Raw genomic sequence first — 22,364 nt, 5'->3', positions numbered from 1 at the left:
GCTGAACAAGCGGTTGCTCAGGGAGACCCAAATGAGGCACATTACTTGCATTGCGAGGGAGCATCAGTTACGACACTACGGCCATGTGGCACGATTCCCTGAGGGTGATTCTGCTTGCAGGATTCTCATTGCGGAGGACCCAAGCAACTGGACCAGGCTAAGGGGACACTCACATAATACCTGGTTCTGGCAGTTGGATGTTCCCTTCTGGAGGGTGGGAAGGCCACATGTTGACCTGGAGGCTGACCAACTGAGCTCCCGAGGTGTTTTGTCATGTGGTGGGAGTGGCAACATGCTGTACCAGTGTATGCTCCCCAATCTGACCTATATGTTTAAAATATTTATTTTCTATGCATTTCTCTTTTGCACTATAACCAAAACTTTGTGATATACAGTATAATCCCGTTATAGTGGACTCGCTTATAATGGAATATTGTCTACAACAGATGAGGTCCGCTGGTCCCAGCCAGGCGCCTTTAAGAACATGCAGAAAAAGCATCGGATATGGCGGACTCGCATATAACGGAACTTAGTTTAAAACGGAGAAATAATTTGGTCCCCAGGGTCTCTTTTAGCTGTAGTTTTGTTCGGCTATAACGGACATGCAGGCTCCGCCTACAAGGCACGTGGCGTGCCGGTCATATTTAGCGCAGATACTAATAGTCACGCATCTGGTCAGGTGAAGTTGAATTACTACATGTACAATATAATATTCTATACCACAAGTGTGCCTGCTCAGGTGTGGCATGAGTAAATGGTGTCCTGTAGTTGTGTAATGGGCATACAGCAGCTCTGGATATAACGGACTGTTTTGCCAGGTCCCTTGAAGTCCATTATAACAGGATTTTACTGTACCAGTAAGAACTGCAACAAATACACTAATAGTATATAGCAGAGGTATCCAAACTGTGGTGCAAAAAGGAATTGTAGGGAGGTGCAGGTGAGGGAAAATAACAGAACCGGTTGAGGGGATTGAGCTGGGAGCAGATCTATTTCTAAACAGAAAAACTTCAGAAATATAAAAAATAACGTGAGCAGGTTATATGTCTACACACATTACATGACAAATTAAAATAATGAAAGTGTGTAAAATAGGCACCAAATATCAAATCAAGACAAATGCATCAGTCCTATGGGGACCTGTCAAAATAGTTTGCAAATCACTAGTATATCTCGAGGGGCCTATGGTTATATGGTTATATATATATATAAAAATAAATAAAAGTCTGGAGGGGCCATTGGCATGGTGGTGCAGTGATTAGCACTGTAGCCTCACACCTCTAGGACATGGGTTCAAGTCTCTGCTAAGGTTCTGTGTGGAGTTTGCATGTTCTTCCCGTGTCATAGTGGTATACCCTCTGGGCTTAACCCCACAATCCTAAAACATGCTGAGGCTGGCTGGACTTACCAAATTGCCTACAGGTGCACATGTGTGAATGACTGGTGTGTGAGTTTTACATTGCACTGGGTTGATGCCCCATCCTGGGTTATTCCGTGCTTGTAGGCTCTGGACCCCCCACAACCCTGAATGGGATGGAGGGCCAATGGACAGTTCTTTTTTTTCATGTGCATAATGTATATGTACAACTCGTTCATATTTAAACTTTTATCCAAAAAGACTTATACAGTAGAAGGAAGAGATACAATTTATGTGCGCATCCTGGTATTTGAACCCCTGAGCTCTACTCTGTTAATGCGATGCTTTATGTGTTGGCAAAGAGATGCAACACTAAACCATGCTTTAGTTTAATGTGCTCACAAAATAATCAAGCTCACGATCACACATTCAGAAAATATAAGACAAATCGCGTCCCATATTGGTTCAAAACAGGACCCACCTTTTTATTTTTCAATATGGGACGACTGCACAATATAAGAAACTAGTGCCAAAAAACATTAATAAAAGGGCAGTATGTACAAGGGATTAGCTACAGTCAACAAGTATTTACAAATCAAAGCATTGTTAACTCTTGGCTACTTCACTTACCAATTACTTGCCCAGAAAACAAGGAATATTGGCTTAACTCTTGCTTTGAATGGTTTAATGTGGTTAATCACTCTTTTTCAGACATACTCAGACATACTGAGACACACAGAGACACACATGCACATATGCACACCAAGTACACACTCACAATTGAGAGCGAAGCTTGAGTGCATAGTAAAGACCTTTATCTGGGGACCCTGGAGCACTTCATGTGATAAATTTCACCAACTGAAAATACTGCAGTCTAAAGAAAATATTATTACAAACCTACCGAAAAAAGTCATATGATTAAATTCTCCGTACAATGCATTTCACTAATTGACTACCGGACTGCTACAGATAACATCCCCCAATGGGCATCTAGAGACCAAAAATCAATCCAAACTTTATTACAGAATATTCCAAAAATCATCACAAGCCCCACACTTTTAGAGTCACTGACCTGTACAATGTTCCTGGGAAGTCTGCAAAAAGACCCATGGAATAAGCAGATGGCTGTGCTCACAAGATAATGGTTGCTTCATTTTCTCTCTCGGCTGCCCTCTGTTGACAGTTCCAGTAACAATTTTGGATCTAATCAAATATACACTATTAGCTGTAGATTTTCATCCATATAATGATTTTCTGAAGTGATAAGGTCAATCAAAGTAAACAGACAACAAATAAGGTAAACAGCAAAGAATCACAAATAGATCTTCTAAGCACATCTTTCTCTTTGTTGTCATTAAGCACTGTTGCTTCAGTTTTGGTGCAATTGCAAAGTTTGATTACTTCCAGTTCATCACCCCTACAATGTGCCTGCAAAATTTGAAAAAGATCTGCATGATACTTTTTACTGTGTTCACAACACCTAGTGTCTTCTACACTGCCATTTTTTCACTTGCTGCCATGCAGCATTGCTGCTTCGGGCAATTTGCCTGAAAATGAAGCCAGAGGTAGATTTCCATCCATATAATCCATAAAGTACTTTTTACTGATCACATTCACCAAGTCAAATGTCATCTGCTTTCACCCTTCCCTTTGTTGCTACTATTCAATGTCTCTTCAGGTGATCTGTCAAAAAATGAAGTCTGGGGACCACAATTAATTACATAAACCTAGCAGACTCAAACTATGCTCTGCTACAATATCAAGAGGCGTTCATACAAGTAGCCTGTTCTAGTTAAACATATTAAAACTAAACATAAGAACGAGCATGACAAAACTGCCACCCGCAGCACTCACCATGCAGTAAACACTACAGAGAGAGAACACATCAAACGATAACCCTCATGCAGTGAAAATAGCAGATTTACTTATCATATCAAGGCCGTATTTATCTTGATATTGAAGTATAATGCTCTAATGGTAATATGCAAAGAGTGTAATCCTTCCTGAGGTGGTACACGGTGTGAAAAGTTTGTGAACCACTGCTTTTGTTGAGTTTTGTCACCCCGCAACATGTTTTTAAATCATAATTAAATCTGGTCCACTAGTAATCATTTCCCAAAGAGACTAAAAAAAGATCGATCAGCATCGCTGGTCCTGCTTCATGATCAGTTTCAATAACCATATCAAGGCTATATCCAAGTCATCTTTTTTATCACATTTGGAACATCTCTAAAATCAGAGACATAATGTCCAAGAATGACCATAAACTTATTCATGCCTTCAATTCCACTCACAGATTATTATAACTCCCAAAAAAACTTTCCAAAAAAAATCCAAGACAGCTCCAGCTCATCTAAAATATTGCTGCTAGATTACTTTGCTACTTGGAACCAAGAAGAGCAAACATTACTCCAGTCCTTCCACTGGCTTCTAGTTCCCTTTAAGAGTTAACTTCAAAGTGAGTGACTTATAAATAAGCCGCAGTAATGGTCTCGGTCCAGTTTATATCATAGACTTTCTGAATGAATCTGAACTTGAACCTAACAGGTCGCTAAGATCATTAGAAGCTGGTCAACTAATAGTGCCAAAAGTGAAAACTAAGCAAGGCCAAATGGAACTCAGCTGTTTTGCCACTCAAAATTGGAACCAATTCCCTGATGAGGCACCAAAGGCAGCCACCAGTAAAACCAGGCTGTAAACATTTTTCTTCCATAGTGCCATTCATTAGCGCTATTAATCAATGTTGATGTTTTTTCTTTTACTTTGGTGTCTTCTATTTGTAATTTTAAATTACTGTTACTTTGTCCTCTACTTGTGCTTTTATTTTCCATTTACTGACTGATTTTAATTGATCGTATTTTATGTAAAGCATTCTGAATGACCTCTGTGCCTTGCCTCCCCTCCCCCCCCCCCCCCCCAATTTTAAAATGTACTGTCAAGAATTCAGAGTTGAACAACATTAGAGACATAGTAATAGCACTATTTGGGACACAATACTGCATTAAAGACACCATTTTCAAAATGGTAATTAAATCCTGATTTAAACTTCAGTTAAAGTTGTATCGGGTTTGAATAGATTTTTTTATATTACCTCGGAAGTGCTCAGTGTGGCCCAACAAAGTTTACACATAACACTGTGAAAGATCGCTGCGCATGTCCGATTTGTACCTCACATGTCTGCACATATGCAGCACTACACATTACAGCACATTTCACAACAGTGCCCGATTTGACCATTTTGTTTCATAACATTGTCACAACACATCCTAATCCAGTTAATAGTTCTTTTCACTACATCAGGTTCATTTTATGGGCTGCTTTTGATCAATTTCCACCACCCCAGAATGGGATATTAAGGGAGATATTCTGATTTCAGATTGTTTGTGTTCTCTGTCTGTTTAAAAGTTCTGCAGAGCACCTGCACTTGTGTCCGAATGCGTGTTTGTGGGTCTAGTTAGATACCCCAGTCACAGCCAGATGCCCTTTCAGTTGAGAGTGAACCAAAGCTACAGGTATACAAACCAGAGTGAATACTTAAAATGATAAGCAAAGAAAACTGTTTTTTTCCAGTCAGTGTAATCATTAACACCAGTTCTTGCTAAACAATAAAGTGACCTCTGTAGTTAGCTGTAAATGTGTAAACAATATGATTTTTCCATAAAATGGCAGGATGATCGGATCACTGGAGACAGGTACAAATTCAGCAAGTGGTATGGATCAGGTATTGACGCACATTAGTACTGGCCATTGAAGTTATAAGTGAAGTTTTTAAATATTAGTGGGAGAACAAAAGATCACAGTCTCTAAGGATCCGTGCTACATTCACAAAGGTAAAAAATTACTTCCTACTAGTTGGCTGTGTTGATTATATTACTGTATGTGTCTATCACAGAGTCAAGCTGTGCAAATGTGAAAAACAATTCAATGTGAACTATAGCATAGCAGATAAGGAAGTGTGGTATGGATAGGGTAATTGATACTGGCCACTTAAGTAACAAGTGAAGTTTGGAAATATTAGCGAGGAGACATAAAAGATCACAATCTCTACAATTTGCATGAAATGCATATTGTAGACATTTTCCAGATCGATCATAATATAAAACCATCAGATCACCCACCCCTAGTTATAGGACTATATTTTTTAAAAATAGGATAATTAGATTCGTTGTACTGTTCAGTAAATTGCAAAATAGTCTTAAAAACCAACATGAAAAAGAATCATAATAAGATCTTGGATCGTGATCATCCCTTCCATATCACCCACCCCTAGCTATAACCCAATTTAATTTCCTGTCATGGTAAGATAGTTCACCTGGGACAGTGGTCCTTGGTTGGAGGGGGAAGCAGAGAAGGCAGGTTTGATTCAAGAAGTGTGCTGGGGGAAGAGGGGTATAACCCTAGCAAGACAAAAAACAGCAAACAGCTCTGAGACATTGTTCCATAGAAATTATAGCTTGGAGACCTAATCTTCACATCAGAAACCCAACTTTAAAAGCACATAGAGAGTAAACTATATGTGGTAATGTGGTAATTCAAGTAATTAAATAATATGCTCCCCCACTGAAATCCATGGGAAAGTGTTAGTACACAGCCAAGAGAGTAATGGAGATTACCAATTTTACAAAAGATGAGTAGAGCACATCACCACCAGCTTTCCATTATATTTCATTATATATGGTTTTCCTTTTTCATAATGCACTGAAGTAGTAATTAAAGCCAAAGATGGGCATACATACTATTCATTTCAAGGTATCACTGTATGCCCCAAAACATAAGCACATTAAATGAGTTTTATACAATGGTTTCAGAGCTGGGCGATATGGCCAAAAATGAATTGTTGCAATAATTGTTGATTCATTATTTCTTTCCAGTTTAAAGGCTGATTTTTACTCATCAGTTAAAATTTGGTAGCTGCATTTATAAACAATTCTTTATAATCATAATGTGACAAACACTTGCAAAACAGTAGTGGTATCTGAAATGACGCTTCCAGACGAATATGCACTATTTTCTGACCCCACTAGATGGAGCTCTCTATTAAAAAAAAGGAGGTTAAAGCATATCGAAACCATAAGCGTGATGGCTCAAAAAAAACACACTGTTCATAAAGTTGGCCATCACTACCAAACAGCATTACGCATTTCACGAGTCTAAGATAGAAGATGAACAGGTTATTTTAGTTATTTTATTTTAGTCATCACTGAAAATAATGTTGCCACTGAAGTTTCTTAATTCTCTGCATTATATTACAGCTATGTTTGCGCATGTACTCCACTCCTGGTCCTGACAAGCAGTCACAGAGAAAGTAACGTCACTTCATCGTCTTGCAAAACATGTCACTGACAACATATTGGGCCAAACTTTTATCGAGCACTTGTCACATTCACATCGAGGAAAATTTATATTGTGATAATTATCGTTACCATTGTATCACCCAGCCATAAACGATTTTATATTGTAAATTTTTATAAGATGTGATAACTTAATTTTATATGACTTCTTATTAATGTGCATATGGGGAAAATTGAACCTAGCTGTTAATACTGTTCAGTGTATATAAATAAATGATCTCTTACGGTTTACAGAAGGGTTAATCTTCTGTGTATTTGAAGAACCTGCAGTGAAAGAAGCAGGTATCAGTTTCAGAAGGATTCTCTTGGATTCATTCAGATTCTTAACAAAAGTACACACAAACGTGCACCGGATCACTACCATGTTTAAGTGTGCTGGGCTTGGCCACCATCCTGCCGACCAGACACTCCTTTAGCATAGACTCGTAGTTCACCCATCTGTGGACCTGAAAGCCATGAAAAAATCACCATGGTTTAGAATCTATCACGATTCAACATACATCATTGCCTACATGTAGTAGCTATGGCTAATCGCATACCGAGGGAGAGCACAGGATTAGCATTAAGCATGTCTTATGTATTCTTTTCGACATGGTCTTTATACTTCTACATGTCACTAAACTCAGAAAGCTACATATGACTGTGGAGCACAACCAGACAAGGAAGCCTAAGTAGTGTCAAAATCACTAAGCACACCACTGAGACGTTTCCAGTGTAAATTTGCGCCAAAGATGGCAGACGTTTTTTTTTTTTTTACAAGCAGCACACACAGATACACAGCAGAGGAAGGGTACTGGGAAAAAAGGAAATTTAAGACATCATCCAAAACAGAACATTTCTTAACAATAACATAACAGCCACTGAGAGAAATGAGAACTTTGTATTATTTATAAATGCAGGATTTTCAGGCTCTTGAGATAATGGCAATGGGAATCAGGGTAGTGGCCGATATCTCTAAGGGAGCATCAAGCTCCAAGCAGTTGAAACACAATATATATATCAGCCAAAGTAATACAGTAAGACGTTTGGTAGGTTTGGCAGAGTCACTAAAAATGCTAATATGTGCTTATTTATATAGATTAAATCCTAAATATGCTCCCAAAACACTTCAATTTCATTTAAAAGTTGAAAAAAATGTTTGCCGTAAAAGGAGTACAGTATTGCCTATTTGTCACACTGGAACATTTACAGTACAGTATACTAATGTTACCCCTACTAATTCATAGAACACGGCATTGGCTGCCGTTTGCTTTTGCATTCACAGTAAGGTAAAATGAGTAAACGAACGGGACTGTAAACTTATTGAAGGTCATATACGAGACCAAGGTACAATTTAGATGAATATTGATTTAAGATAATGATAATTATGAATTAGCTGTGCAGTAAAGTGAAAATGTGATAATGTTATGCATTGCTTGAGCACGGAGCGGGGAAGCAGCACAGGAGCCAGGGAGTCGGGTGAACATGGGATTTAATATGTATAAAGCACTCAGGAACATCTAACTACAACACAACATCAATGACCGCACGGGGAAACATACTCGAATGCAGGCTTAAATATACGGAACTAATTAACAACAATTAGACACAGCTGGGAACACCAGGATTCCAGACGAGGTAAATGAGGGGGGTGTGACACACGGGAGGATCGGACGAGCAGGACATGACAGTTCCAAAGGAAATAAACTTTGCGAATGGGATTCACATCTTGTAAAGGTACATAAAAAGGAACGTTTCCATAAGAAAGCCAAGTTTTTTAAAGGGATTTTTAACTGATTCATATGTCTTTTTTATAACTTTCCCGCAAAACACAGTAGAATCTTCATTAACTACATTTTTCTTACCAATTTTACGCTTAAAAGCACGAAAAATTATTACGAAAATTAAACAAACACTTCTGTATCTGTTTTTCGAGGATTCCGCAATGTGCGAAAAAGTCACGTATACAAACAAGTTCAGTTCCAATGAAATTTTCGCAGATCTGATTTCGCAAATAACGGATGCACGAAGGCTTACTGTAATAAATTTTACAATGCATTAGCAAGATATATCTCCATAAAACACATGAATCTACAACGACAGTGAACATTTAATAAGGACTTAAACAGGACATTTCTACAATTTATGCTTACCAAGTAATGAGAAAAAGAGCACAGCATACAACTCAAAAACAAAAAAACTCAATGGTGAACAGTGCAATACAGCATATTTATCCATCCTCTTTATTCACTACTTCTGTTCAACCATACAGCTACCCTAACACTGGTCAACCAATAGGTAACCTTGTTATCAAAATCGTACATTATTTTTTATGACACAAAATACTTATGTTAAAAAACTTGTTATAAGTATATTTACAGTATATGTGCATGATGGAAGTCATTATATGTTTTCAATGTTAAGTTTTATTATGTGTGTTTGTGACTGTACATATTTAAATGTCACTGAAATATGCAAATCAGAAAACCAGATAATATCACTGTCATCCAAATTTTTTGTGTGGGTTTGTGAGGAGATAGGTTTAGGATTTTGGTGTGGAGATCGCAGGTTGTTTTTGGCGCCAGATCCTGACTATATTTTACTTAAAAATGTATTTAGAGCTTCTTTTTAGCTTTAATGCTCAAAGTGGCAATTTTATGCCACAGAAGGTCTACCCACAAGTTTTGGGTCCATCCTCTGCAAACTGAGAAAGACGACAAAGGTCACTTTTAGACCCTGTATGTGATTTTGAGGAAACATCCAGAGAAATTCCTTTTCCTATACCAGGACGTCAAGTGTTTGTGGAGAAAAGGGGAGGGAAAAAAAATACCTGCAAATGCTTTGGAATGCGTTTGTGTCCATTCTCAATTGAAAAGGGCAATGTATAGTGGGAATACTGTAAATTTATATCTGGACTGTCTCTTGTGGACCTTAAGGATGTCATAGGTCTAATAGCATGCTCAGTTGCAGAATACAAAGCTGGAATATAACAAAATGTTGGTAGCACTTTACATATGGAGGTACAAATAATGTAGTAGTACACTCATTTAATGTATGAATTAACCAGAAACTAAGTGTTTATTACGTACTGATTTGATGTTTGTTCATCACTAATCAATCATTATGGTACTTGGTGCAGTGGAAAGGTGCCTTAATTGTTCATGATTTGCAGTACCAGTTACTTATGCCCCTTTAAGGAAAGTTTTACTTAAAAGTTTTCTTCGACTGGATCTACCCCAAGCTTGTAAAAAAAGGAAACATGACACTCACTCAAATACTTTCCTTAATCTGTCGTGTAAATTCAGGTTACGGAAGAAATTGATTCATTCAAAAGCATGAAAACAAATTCAAATTATTACCTACATCTGGTTATTCTGTGCATGTAAACACAGTACATGCATAGACAACAGTGGCATGGGAGATTTGAAGTAAATGGCTATCACCGCCAGAGCAATTCAATATATTCACAATATAGCAGTATTGCCGAGTACTTCCATATTTTTGTAATCGCAAGGCAACGGGCACTGAACACTAAACAGTCTCATAAATTAGCAAGCTAGCTAGTGTAGCTACGCTTAAGGCAGATCGATAATGTAGCATACTGAGGCTTGGTTGCTAGCTGACTGGCTGATTGACATATAACAGTCACGTTTTGTGTGTTTATGAGCAAAGTTACACTAACACATTTTGGCCAGCTGAATAACTTACCTTTGTCATGCTACATAGTGACTGTCATTGGCAGAAACATCATCAACTGGTCAATTAGCCTGATCCACATATTTTTACTGGCCCCACAACATCAGGCCATCGCATGTGTCAAATCCTAAGTCTAGGCATCATTGTTGCATTAAACCAGTGGTTCTCAAACTCGGTCCTCGGGACCCACTGCCCTGCTTGTTTTCCAGCTATCCCTGCCCTACACACTGCTGATTACCTGGATCAGGTGTGTTCAGTCAATCAGAAGCTGATAGTCAGCTGGGACTTATGTGTGGGGCAGGGATAGCTGAAAAACAAGCAGGGCAGTGGGTCCAGAGGACTGAGTTTGAGAACCACTGCATTAAACTCAAAGCTACTGCAAAGTGTAAGCAGAAATGTGTGAGTGAGGTGGCATCTCTGAATCACCTGATCGAACAGGTCAGTGCCGTCCACACCAGCCGCCTTCAGCAGTTCATCCTCCCCCCCGGGGTGAAACTGCATATAAGGACTCACGTTGTAGACCATGCCTGGAAGAGACACACCATTGGTGTACAAAACACACACCCACACCATCATCACAAGAAAAGCACATGGATATAAAATACATAACTAGACTGTATAGATCTTCACACAATTTATACACGCTAAAAAAAAATGAAAAATCACAAACACAAACATAATACATTTCCACACCAAGATAATGTTTCTTAACACAAAATGAATATGCATGTACTTTGCAGTTAGAGACAATATTGTCAGCTTAGTCATTATTTTCAGTTGCTACTATAACACACCCAAGGTTATTTGAAAGAGCAAATATACCCTCTGCTGGCAGAAGTATTGGGCACTGGTTAAATGCAGACTTCTGACAGAATTTTTTTTTTTATAAAGGTTTATGTTTTTAACCATCCCTTAGAATATATCAAAACAGAAACAATTATACTGAAATATTCCTTATAAGGACGCAGCAAAAAAGGCTGTACTAGCAACTGAACAATAGCAAATGCTCAAGATCAGTGGCCTGTACTACGAAGTGGGGTTACTGGCTTATCAGGGTAAGTTGTCGGATTTAAGGTAGTATGGGCAAAACGTAAGTGAATGAATATGAAGTCCATTTAAACTGGGTTACTTTAAATCCGACAAGTTACCCCGATAAGCCAGTAACCCTGCTTCGTAGTACAGGCCACAGCCCACTTCCACAGAAGTTAAGAAAAAGGAAAACAGATATCTGAAGACAGCCCTCTGGACATGTGGATATCCCAAGTGGGCCTTTAACAAAGCAGGACCCTGTTTCGGAAAAAGGACAACGTAACAATCAGAGTCGCAGGACCAATGAAAGGGCTTGGTCATCCCATACCTGTCTGGTGTCTGAAAAGCTTAAAAGGATTTTTGGGAAACATCACATAACCATCCATTTCAAATCCACCAACACGCTGAGACAGAGACTCGTCCACCCCAAAGATCGGATACCAAAACAGAAGAAAAGCAACGCAGTGTATGCCATTCGATGCAGCGAAGTGTGCCCTGAACTTTACATTGGAGAGATCAAACAACTGTTACATAGATGGATGGCCCAGCACAGAAGGAACAACACCTCCGGGCCAGAATCAGCTGCATACCTCGATTTGAAAGAAAAAGGACATTCTTTTGAGGAAATCAACATCCAGATACTGGATAGAGAAGACAAGTGGGTCGCGAGAGGGGTGAGGGAAGCCTTGCATGTGTAAATGCACAACCCCTCACTCAACAGAGGTGGAGGCCTTAGGCACAACCTGTCTCCAATTTATCCTGCGGCCCTCTCATCCTTTCCCAAAAGAAAAATCATTCATAGGAAAAACCAGACCCAATTCAAACCTCCCCCAGGTGGACCACCCTTAACGACCCACTCTATGGGGGTAGGAGGGACTGCTAAGGTGTGACGGTTACATCTACCCACAACCCCCCCCCCCTTTTTGATTCACTCAAAGAGCCTACTAGAGCAGGTGTGAAGTGAGACCACCCGGGAGGATAAATATGTGGACACTTACAACCTCCCTCAGACAGATGAAGCTGCTTGGATGAGCAGTGAAACGTTTCTACCTTTCAAGAGAGAACTCCAGTCACCATGATTTAACCACCAGACAGGCCGCAACTTTGCTACAGTAAATTAGTAAATACAGGTTTGGTAAAAGACCAGCATTAGGGTGATCCGATAATCTATTTCCGGGAAGACACTGGGCTTTCAATTAAACGAATCTGGATTTTACTTAAAATCCATTGAGTTCTTCTTATAATCATGCATGTGTCACTAATGTTAATGTGAAACAGCTAGATGAGTCTTTCAATCAAGAAAACAAACCAGTCAACACACAAGAAGAACTTGCGCTGCAAACACAACACACAGAACACACCTTGTAGATAGAATGAAGTCATTGCACTAAAGCCTTATAATATGCAAGTATGCATAGCAAACCAATATTTATAGCATAATAACTTTAACACTGACAGACAGACCGATATGTCATTAAAAAAAAATCACATTTAATTTGTATTTTTCCTGCATGTCTTTAAACTCATAAATGGCTGTGTGTGTTTGTCTGACCTCGTATGCAGGTCCAGCAGTCGTCTCGCGTGTTGTGTTTCCGCAGTTCCTCCTCGGTAACCTCAATGAGCCTTCCCCGGAACCCAGTCAAGTCTTTGCCACTCTTGGTCAACCTGATCCAGTCCATTAGACTGCATCCTGGCTTCAATGCCACCTACAACAACATGGTTCATCACAGCCCACAGGGTTAAGAGGGATCATATACATTCATATTATTCATCAGACAACTTCATCTAAAGCAGGGGTGGGGAACCTGTTCCACGGAGGGCCGGAGTGGGTGTGGGTTTTTTGGATGGCCTGCTAAGTCTGCTTCTTTTTTCAGCTCTTACAATAATAGCCAATTCAGTCCCATCTGGGGTGAACAATTCCAACAAATAACAAAACTGCAAATTGGATTAACTGCATAAAATGCATTGCATATTTTTGTTCTAGTGCAATACCCTGATAATACATTTATATCTTTATACCAGGTCATTCATAATGATCACGATACAATGTTAGAGCAATTATATGCACACACAACAATTTTGCTGTGGTTGGTCTATGATTCTTATTAACTTAATTTCCCAAGTGTACTACGGCATTAGAAACTACACTCGCAATAAGTACTGAGTTAATTTAATAGCCATAAACAATAAGATCGGCCCACATGAAAAGCATCTAACCACGTACGTCTCCAACGCTTAAAATCCTGTGCGACACAGGAAACAAAATCCACTAGTGTTAAGTGGGCATCACCACTTCCGATCCTAGTACAATTATCTATTTCATTTGTGTATTATATTAATTTGTGCACCGTGTGTTGGTATTTGACATAGCTGTTGAATCGGGCACATCAGACAGCTTCTGCATGTATGTGGTGTAGAGCGATGAAATGCTCCATGAACAACACGGCTTTGTATAACTGACCTTGTTTCTTGCTGACTGAGAGACCCGCTGCTGTGAGTTGGGTGCCGGGAACGCTTGCGACGGGATGTTCAACATTTCCAGACATTTGAAACAGCTCCAATTCCTAAGTAAACCTGGATGCTCGGCGTTAAACCATTATTAAATCTTACTCAGTAGCTTTCATGAAGCGACTTCATCCTCCTCGACATGACTACCTGTCTATAACAAAATTATGACTAAACGTAAACTATTTATCTACGTCTACGACAAAAACTATGTCATCAGCTACAATGTATAAAAAATGTCCCCCAGCATATATGCTTGCAAAAATAACAATTATAAGACCTAAAGCCCTTGAAAAATACTCAAAACATTCGTAGATATGACACCACTTAAAGAGGAAACTTTGCCGGTTAGCTTCCTTATTTGTTCCAAGTCAAACTTCCCGTTTTCTGCTCCGATTGTCGCATAGTGATGACGGCTAACAGCGCAGCCCACAAGGCTTTCTGGACAGCGACCCCTGGTGTGTAATTTCAATTTTTTTTTGTTTTGTGTAAGAATAGATGAGCTGATAGTTGAATTTTGAGCACATAACAAAAGCAGCAAGTTACAATAAATGGCAGTGTCGACTTTATTTATAAAGCACTTTTAAAACAACACACGTTGACCAAAGTGCTGTACAGCATACAAATCAACAAACATTTAAAAATAAAATGTCAAAAAAATTACATGAAAACAATAAAACAAAATAAAGTAAAAATCGAAACATTAAAATAAATTAAGAGCCAAGGAATAAAGGGGGAGGGGGGGGGGGAATGTGTCATTCATGTTAATGTGAAACAGCTAGATGATTCAATCAAGGAAACAAACCAGTCTAAGCACAATAACTGCAGTAATGAGACAAACTTCAGTTTTAAAGTAGTTTGTAAAACCTAAAGCACCTCATAGTGTCCCTCTTGACATGGATTAGGTGCTCACCCTAGATGCGGATGCTGTCCTAATGTGAAGAAATAAGGCATTCCACAGTTTTAGAGTTGCCAGAGAAAAGGTGCCATCAACCCTTTTTTTCAGTCTGTCCTGGGAAATTCAACAGCAGCTGATCAGAATACCAATGTGACCTTGCTGAGATGTAGGTATGTAAGAGATCAGTGATATAAGGTGATGAATATCCATTCAAGGACTTAAAAACAAACAGTAAAATCTTTAAATCTATTCTAAAATTAACTGGTTGCCGATGGAAAGAAGTTAAAAGCTTGGTGGCATTCTGAACCATCTGCAGGTGAGAGAGAGGACTGACTAGCGTACAAGGAATTGCAGTAGTCAAGTTGAGGTAAATAAAAGCATGAATCAATTTTTCAAAATAATTGCATTGTATCAGTGAATGCTCCTTACCTCATTAAAAATAAGAAACGGTTTGACCTTGGCTAAAACCCTTAGTTGGAAAAAACTGGCCTAACCTTAACAACTAAATGAATATGCTTATCAAAGGTATATTTATTTGATATCACCCCCAATTTTTCTACAGTGGGTTTACTGAGGCAGTTAAGGAATGAATCATTTGTTTGTGTTTGTGGCATTGGGTATCAACGCCATCACTGGACCTAAATATAATAATCTAAGTTTTGTTTTAATAAATGCAAAAGAAGGTTTTTATTTCTTGTAGAAGCTTAAAGGTCATTAAGAACTTTTTATGGTGCCATAGAAAGAATATCTGACTTCACCTTGGCATAGCTAAATAAGGAGAGTTCAGTATATGTAACTGACATACCATGAATCTCAAACACTCGATTTTTTTTGTACTAGGAATGTTTACCGAACATTATGATTATGGTATGAAAATGCTAAAAGTGTCCAGTTTTCCTGATGTTCCAATAACAATATCCCACTACTACAACCACTACTACAACAAAGACTAATAATATAAAAACAAGGCATGGTAGGGAAGAGGGTAACTCTGGTGCATTACATACAAAGGTGGGTAGTTGAAACAAAATCTTGCTCTAGATTTTTACTTTCTGGTCCTGAACTGTCTACCTCTAGTTACATGTCAAAGATCATGGGTTTATGGTTGGATGGCACATTCGTGGTATAGACATATATAGGACTTTTATAAAATAATTTGTTAAAAACAATATTTTTCAATATTAATTGCGTTAAAAGGATGTACAGGTAATAATTTTTAGCTTAATGATAATTCTTTGCCAACTTTGAGAAAACACTAAAATTCTAGGAACATTCCTTGTTACCTGGATTAATATACCCCAGCGCACTTTCACGCCCAAAGAACCTGCACGACCTGCACCATTTATTTTCTCTCTCGAGGGGCATGCATGCTCAGTTTCACTCAAGTACACCTAGCGAAGAAAGAAATATATACTGACAACCATTTATTTAAAGTTATTTATTACTATTAGGCTAAGAAGTTAAGTCCTATTCAGGGCATTTCCCAAAAGATCCCAATAGTAGCTTACATAGTTGTAACCGTTCAGAACTATGAAAATTGCTAATGTTTTTACTATGCTTTTGTGTACCCCAGGTTAGCAGGGGACCAGGAAACAACATTACTAAGTCTGTGATACTGATATTGACAAGATGCTTTTGACTGGCTAGCCACATATGGCAGTCTATTCAAACTTCCGAGGTGTCAAAAGTACTGACATTCTCTGCTTAAGATACTTGCGTGAAAAAAGATTTCGGTAAAAGTACAGATTGAAATCCTTTACTTAAGTAAAAGTAAAAAAGTATTGGTTTTGAAATGTACTTAAGTACAAAAGTTGGTAAAGAGAAGATTAAAAAAAAAAAATACTAATATGATCTGGCCTCTCCCTGAAGAACATCAACTGCCTTCGCAAGTGGGCTCATCGCCTTCACATGCTCTTTGAGAAAGGCAATCTCAGCAGGAGTGAACCTGTCAAAAGACAAAAAACACAACTAAATTCTTTATATGTACACATACAAAGATTCTCTCTCTCCCTTTCACATATACATGCGCACACAATCTGGAACATGTATTAATTAATATTATTACGATATTAAAGTCACTAAGTTATGAAAATGAAGTGTTATTGTACTTACATTGGAATTTTAGCGCACTGCAGACAGCTGTAATGACTCCTTCCTCTTGTTCTCTCATGATCCTTACAATCCTCTCCACGGCTAAGAAAAGAGAAATTCCACCTTGTCTTGTTTGGTCTCAAGAGCCTGAGTTTAGATTATTCTTCATTTCCAGCATTTCTTTCTCAACTCTGCTTTTGATGGTTCCTCGGGACATTACAACCACATCTGGTTGTAAGTGATGCAAAACAGTTTTAAAACCTTGCTGTTGGATATTTAATATTTTACAATTAGCTCTTAATAACAGCTAAAAATACATGCTTACCTGTGTTTTTTAAGATTTGAAGGCGAATTCTTAAACGCCAGAAGCTCGTGGTTCTTTGGTTTGCACAAGACACAGCGCATTCACCACGAATCGTTCTTTGAGCCAACAACATCTAAAGGTTCTTTCAAATAAGGCCATGGATGGGGAATGCCTTGCGTCTCCGAATTTGTTCCTTCATCATTTGCAATGTTACCCACTTTACTGTCTTCATCCATGCTGTGTTTTTTACACACGCTATTGTGTTATTTTTCTTCTTCGCTGTGGCCGGAACCCAACTGATTGGTGTATTACCGCCACTATGACGCGCTTTCTGTCCGCATGGTAGATTTTTCCCATTTTGTTACGACTTTTACATCATGCTGTTTTCGTAACCATTATATATGCTAGAATATCCCAGCACCACTAAAAAGCCATGAATGTGAAGCAATGGGACTCCCAGTCATATTACTTTCAATAATGGGAGTGATGGTAATCACCATTTTTTTAAACTTTATGTAGTCATATCAGTGAGGATGATTATATTTTTATTACTAAGAAACTAGTTCAGGTTTTTCACAATAAAATGGAAAACAACTGGTTTTATACATTTAGAATGTATTATGTAAGGGCCATACATTAGAAAGTTTCCTGTCTGACATATGCTAATTTTATATATTATGGGGGATTGTGTGTGATTCAGTGGGCTAAGAGTCGGTACTTGTGACCGTTCAAGCCCATCTTTGAGAAAATGGTCACATGTCCGTGGGCAATCGAGCAAGACCACCGTTGCAGGTGGCTGCCCTTCACTGCCAAGCTTGCTTTCATCTATATATGTGTCTGTGTATCATGAAGAGCAAGATGGATAGGCAAAAAGAAAGTTAGCCAACAGGGATCCATAAAAGCATTGTTATTATTATATAATTATAATCTTTATTTATGAAATGCAGCTCAAAATGTTTCACATATGGGATTAAAGTTACAACCAGAGACGGAGAAGCTGAATAAAATATACAACTGACATAAAAGTCAAAGACGTTGTAGAAAGAAGGAATAAATCTAAAGAATAAAATAAAGAAGCATGGAAAAAAACAATCAATAAAATAAAAATTGAATTTAAAAAATAGGAATACAAATCATGAGATGAAATGTAAAGGAATGAAAAGGTCAAAAGATATAAAAGTATAAGCTGACACCTCATATTATAGATATAACAACAGGATAGTAATGTAAAAAGAAAAAAAAAACATACATAGTAAAAGAACACAGGCAAATGATAGTGATATGAGAACAAGGAAATAAAATGAAATATAATAGCACTCTATGAACTGATTAAAAAGCCAGTCTAAAAAGATGTTTTCAATAACTTTTTTAAAGTATTAAGCGACTTGGCTTCTCTGATATTCTCTGACAGTGTGTCCCATAGCTTTCGAGCATAATAGCTAAAGGTTCCCTCACCCCTGTATTTATGGTTCACCCTTGTAATACAGGTAAGGTAAAATAAGGTAAAAAGGTCAGTAATCTATGAAGGTGCTAGTACAATTATTGCTTTATACATATGTAAAAGTATTTTAAAATCTATTCTAAAAATACAAGTGGCCAGTGGAGGTCATACAGGATTGATGTGATATTTCAGTTTGTTGTTTTAATTCTTGTTAGTATTCTGGCAGCAGCATTCTGAATTGTAACTCATAAGCAGATGTTTTTGGAAAACAAGTAAAATGGGAATTACAATAGTCGAGGTCACTCGTAATAGAAGCATGTATGAATTTTTCAACATCATTATGCAATAAAAACAATCTGATCTTTGCTATGTTCCTCAGATGATAAAATAAAACTTCACAGTCAAGAATTACACAAGAAGGTCACAGTCAAGAATTACACCAAGATTTTTAACTTCAGGTATTGCATGTGATATCACACCATCAAACCTTGATTTCAAGTCATCCCTTATTACCCGGAACCCAGAATAATTACCTTTGTTTTTTCATTAAGTTTTAGGAAGTTGTTGCACATCCATTCGTTTACAGCAATCAAATATTGTTCTATATTGCTTGTTACACCTAGAGTGCTCGGCTTGTTCAATACATATGCCTGGATGTCATCAGCTGAAAAGTGAAAATCAAAATCAGGGTTTCTAATGATATTAGGTAGCGGGAGAAGAGGGAAAACAGCAAGGGACCAGGGATGCTGCCGTGTGCTACTCCATAGTAAGTCTGTACAGAGGACGGTCAGTAATTACATAATGTGACCTGAAAACTCCTGCCTATTATGTACATACCAGACAAGCCGATGGCTTCTACAGTAAGTGATGTAGTAAAATTTGATTATCAATTATTTGGGATTCAACCTCATTTACAGAAACACATGCAGCCACAGGTGGTATTGTGGTAACACAAATATCAGTAATTTTAGTTTTAAAAAATTATGATAAAAAAAAATATTTTTCACATTTTGCAGCAGTTACTTGCATAATGTATGAAAGGCTTTGACATGTTTTTTAGATATATTTGTTGTTATTCCCAAATATGCCTTTAGTTAATTTTAACACTTGCAAGCCTTTAGTATTTATCAGTACCTCGTGTATATAATTACAATGACAATCCATGCAATGGCAATGGCAATGCCGACGCCCAGGCCAATGCTGTCGAGAATCCGTGCGGTATGTGAGCTCCTCAGTGCCAGTTCCTGCTGACCCCGATTATTGGCTTCACGTGTCTGGAGAGTCAAACAAAAATACAAGTCTAAAATACTGGCCTGCAATAATCAGAAATTTGTCTGAAAACTCTTGCACATGTTGCTAAATTCCATTTTATCATAAAGAAAGACAGAAATGTCACTGTTGCAGTTATTCTTTGAAATGCTCAACACATTGAAAAAAGACATTCTGTCAAGGCCAAAAAACAATACAAATCAAGGTTAATTTTGAAGTATATATACTGTGTATACTCGAGTTGAGGGACTTATATGCTTTTTGCCAAACCAGTTTGAAAAACTATATTTTTACTCAGGTTTTCAGCATACAATAATGGTATCCCAAGTACTGTAAATATTTTCTCTGAAGAAACAACTGAAACTAAAGTGACTGGAAAGGAAATTTGCTGTTCTACATAGTCACATCAATTTTGTGACACTATTCCTTCTTATTTGCACCTTAATTTATACATTGTACAGCTAATCCAGGTTATGCTTTACCTGGATTCAGACCAAGATGAACCATTATACATTTTATAATATTTTAATTAGTAATTTAATTAATATTTTTATTGCTAAGATGGACGTACATATTATTATATTGTAGCACTTTTTTCTTGTAGTCTTTTTTGGATCAGCAGCCAACCCTTCCCCGCTGATGATGCCCCCCAAGAAGTCCGACAGATTCTCAGAAACACAATCTGAAGGTTCCACAGAGCGTCATCAAAATTAGCTGCATGTACCATCAGATCGTCAAGATAGATGCTTGGTTCACAGATGTCCTATTGAGGTAGCTGTACTTAAGAGCTCGGTGCCCAGGAAGCCATGAGACTCCCATTTATTAGTTACTAAGGCCATGGATGGGGAATGCCTACTAAAATAATCTGACTGTGGTGTCTCTAATTTCCCCATAGTACAGTATATGGCTGTGTGTGTTTGTGTATGTGTGTGTTTATGTACACCAACTCCTCATCAATCCAAAGGGACAGGGCCCACTCTGCTATCTCCATAAACTAGACACATTTATTGTAAATGGCATGTATTGTGCTTGTATTATGTGTGTGATGTGGTGTATCTCATTTGTTGTGTTAGTGGTGTGTGTGTGTGTGTGTCTGTGTGTGTTAGGTTTGTATTACACTGTGAGGACCAAAAGTCCCACACAATGTGGGGACCATTTTCCACAAAGATCTGTGAATGCAATCAAAAAACTAAAAATTTGATTTGGTTATTTATGGTTAGGGTTAGCGCTGGCTAGGGGTTAACCCCCAGACTGGCAATGGGAGAAAACACTTGAAAAAAATCTGACAGCTATGCACTGTTTAGACTTAATTGCATGGAAGAATATACCCACTTGTCATCCAGAATATTTGATAATACTTTTTACTTATTACATTTTTTTGAAATATTCGGTGATACTTTCTGTGAAGCTGTAATTTATTATGCTTTACAAATACCTTCTTAATGCATTATTACGGTAAGTATAAGACTTAATGAAGCATTATTGTATATTTTATTGACAGCAATAAGGTACCATAGTGTTAATTATAATACTCTATAAGCATTCCATCAACACAACAGCTCATAAATATTCTTCCAGTTCTACATAAAAACTATGCTATATTATCTTTTAGTTATCAAATAGAATGAAGACTGGTTATAGTGTGCCATAATGCATTTATAACAGTTCCTTGTCTGCTTCAAGTGACGATATATTCATATCTATAATGTGTTTACAGCTTGCTATGTTTGAAACAGGTTTCACTAAATTACAAATGCACGGCAAATGTGAAACAAAAATATTGTCATATCTCTTTTGCTGTATTTTGACAGTATTATGTTCCAAAAAAGTAAGACGTTAAACACTAAATTGTCCCAGGTTCTGTTTAAAATGTATCTCGGCCGATCGGATCATAAGTAGAGCACTATATGTGTCAATGACCACCAAGATGCATTGTGATCCGATCACTCATACTACTTGCTGAGGTGATCTATCACACCTTTGACTAAATAACTTTTAATCTAAATGCATGTTGTCATTTTCCGATCCATGTCACCAGCCAGATTTGTACCGTGCACATCTGCAGATGCAGAGCACTACATTTTACCATGGTGACCCATTCGGCCCACATCGTTTCACAACACTTTCTGGAGCCAATCCTTAACACCAGCCTGATTTGTACCTTGCACGTTTGCGCCCAGATTCTCATTTTCTTGCACTGCCTGATTTGTTCACCCTTCCATTTACAGTAAACCATATAGTTTCCATTTACAGCAAACTACAGAGCAAACCAAAAGACAAATGACAGCATCAGTTTTTTTTTACCTGAAGCAAATAATAAATTTGTGTTTCACATTTCCCATGCTTTTGTAATTCACTGAAACCTGTTTCAAGCTTGTTATACCGAGCTAATAAACACATTATAGATATGAATGTATCCTTACTTTTTTGGATGCAGACAATGA

At 37.8% G+C, this 22,364-nt stretch overlaps 1 protein-coding gene across 1 annotated transcript in view; it reads right to left on the bottom strand.

Moving 5' to 3' along the window:
* LOC125748455 (cytochrome b5 reductase 4) overlaps window positions 1–14,308 on the bottom strand; it is a 35,981-nt gene extending 21,673 nt beyond the window's left edge. The window contains exons 1-6 of the mRNA XM_049024584.1: window positions 13,874–14,308; window positions 12,965–13,118; window positions 10,810–10,910; window positions 7,070–7,154; window positions 6,934–6,972; window positions 5,670–5,754 (exon numbers count right to left, since the gene is read on the bottom strand). Of these exons, the coding sequence (XP_048880541.1) occupies window positions 5,670–5,754; window positions 6,934–6,972; window positions 7,070–7,154; window positions 10,810–10,910; window positions 12,965–13,118; window positions 13,874–13,948 (539 nt within the window). The 5' untranslated portion in view covers window positions 13,949–14,308. The remainder of the gene's footprint in view (window positions 1–5,669; window positions 5,755–6,933; window positions 6,973–7,069; window positions 7,155–10,809; window positions 10,911–12,964; window positions 13,119–13,873) is intronic.
* Window positions 14,309–22,364: the final 8,056 nt, after the last annotated feature.

The sequence above is a fragment of the Brienomyrus brachyistius genome, chromosome 9, assembly GCF_023856365.1.
Source record: "Brienomyrus brachyistius isolate T26 chromosome 9, BBRACH_0.4, whole genome shotgun sequence".
NCBI classification, from domain to species: Eukaryota; Metazoa; Chordata; class Actinopteri; order Osteoglossiformes; family Mormyridae; genus Brienomyrus; species Brienomyrus brachyistius.
The sequence above is the reverse complement of the archived record's forward strand: the minus strand, read 5'-3'. Positions and strand labels throughout refer to the sequence as shown.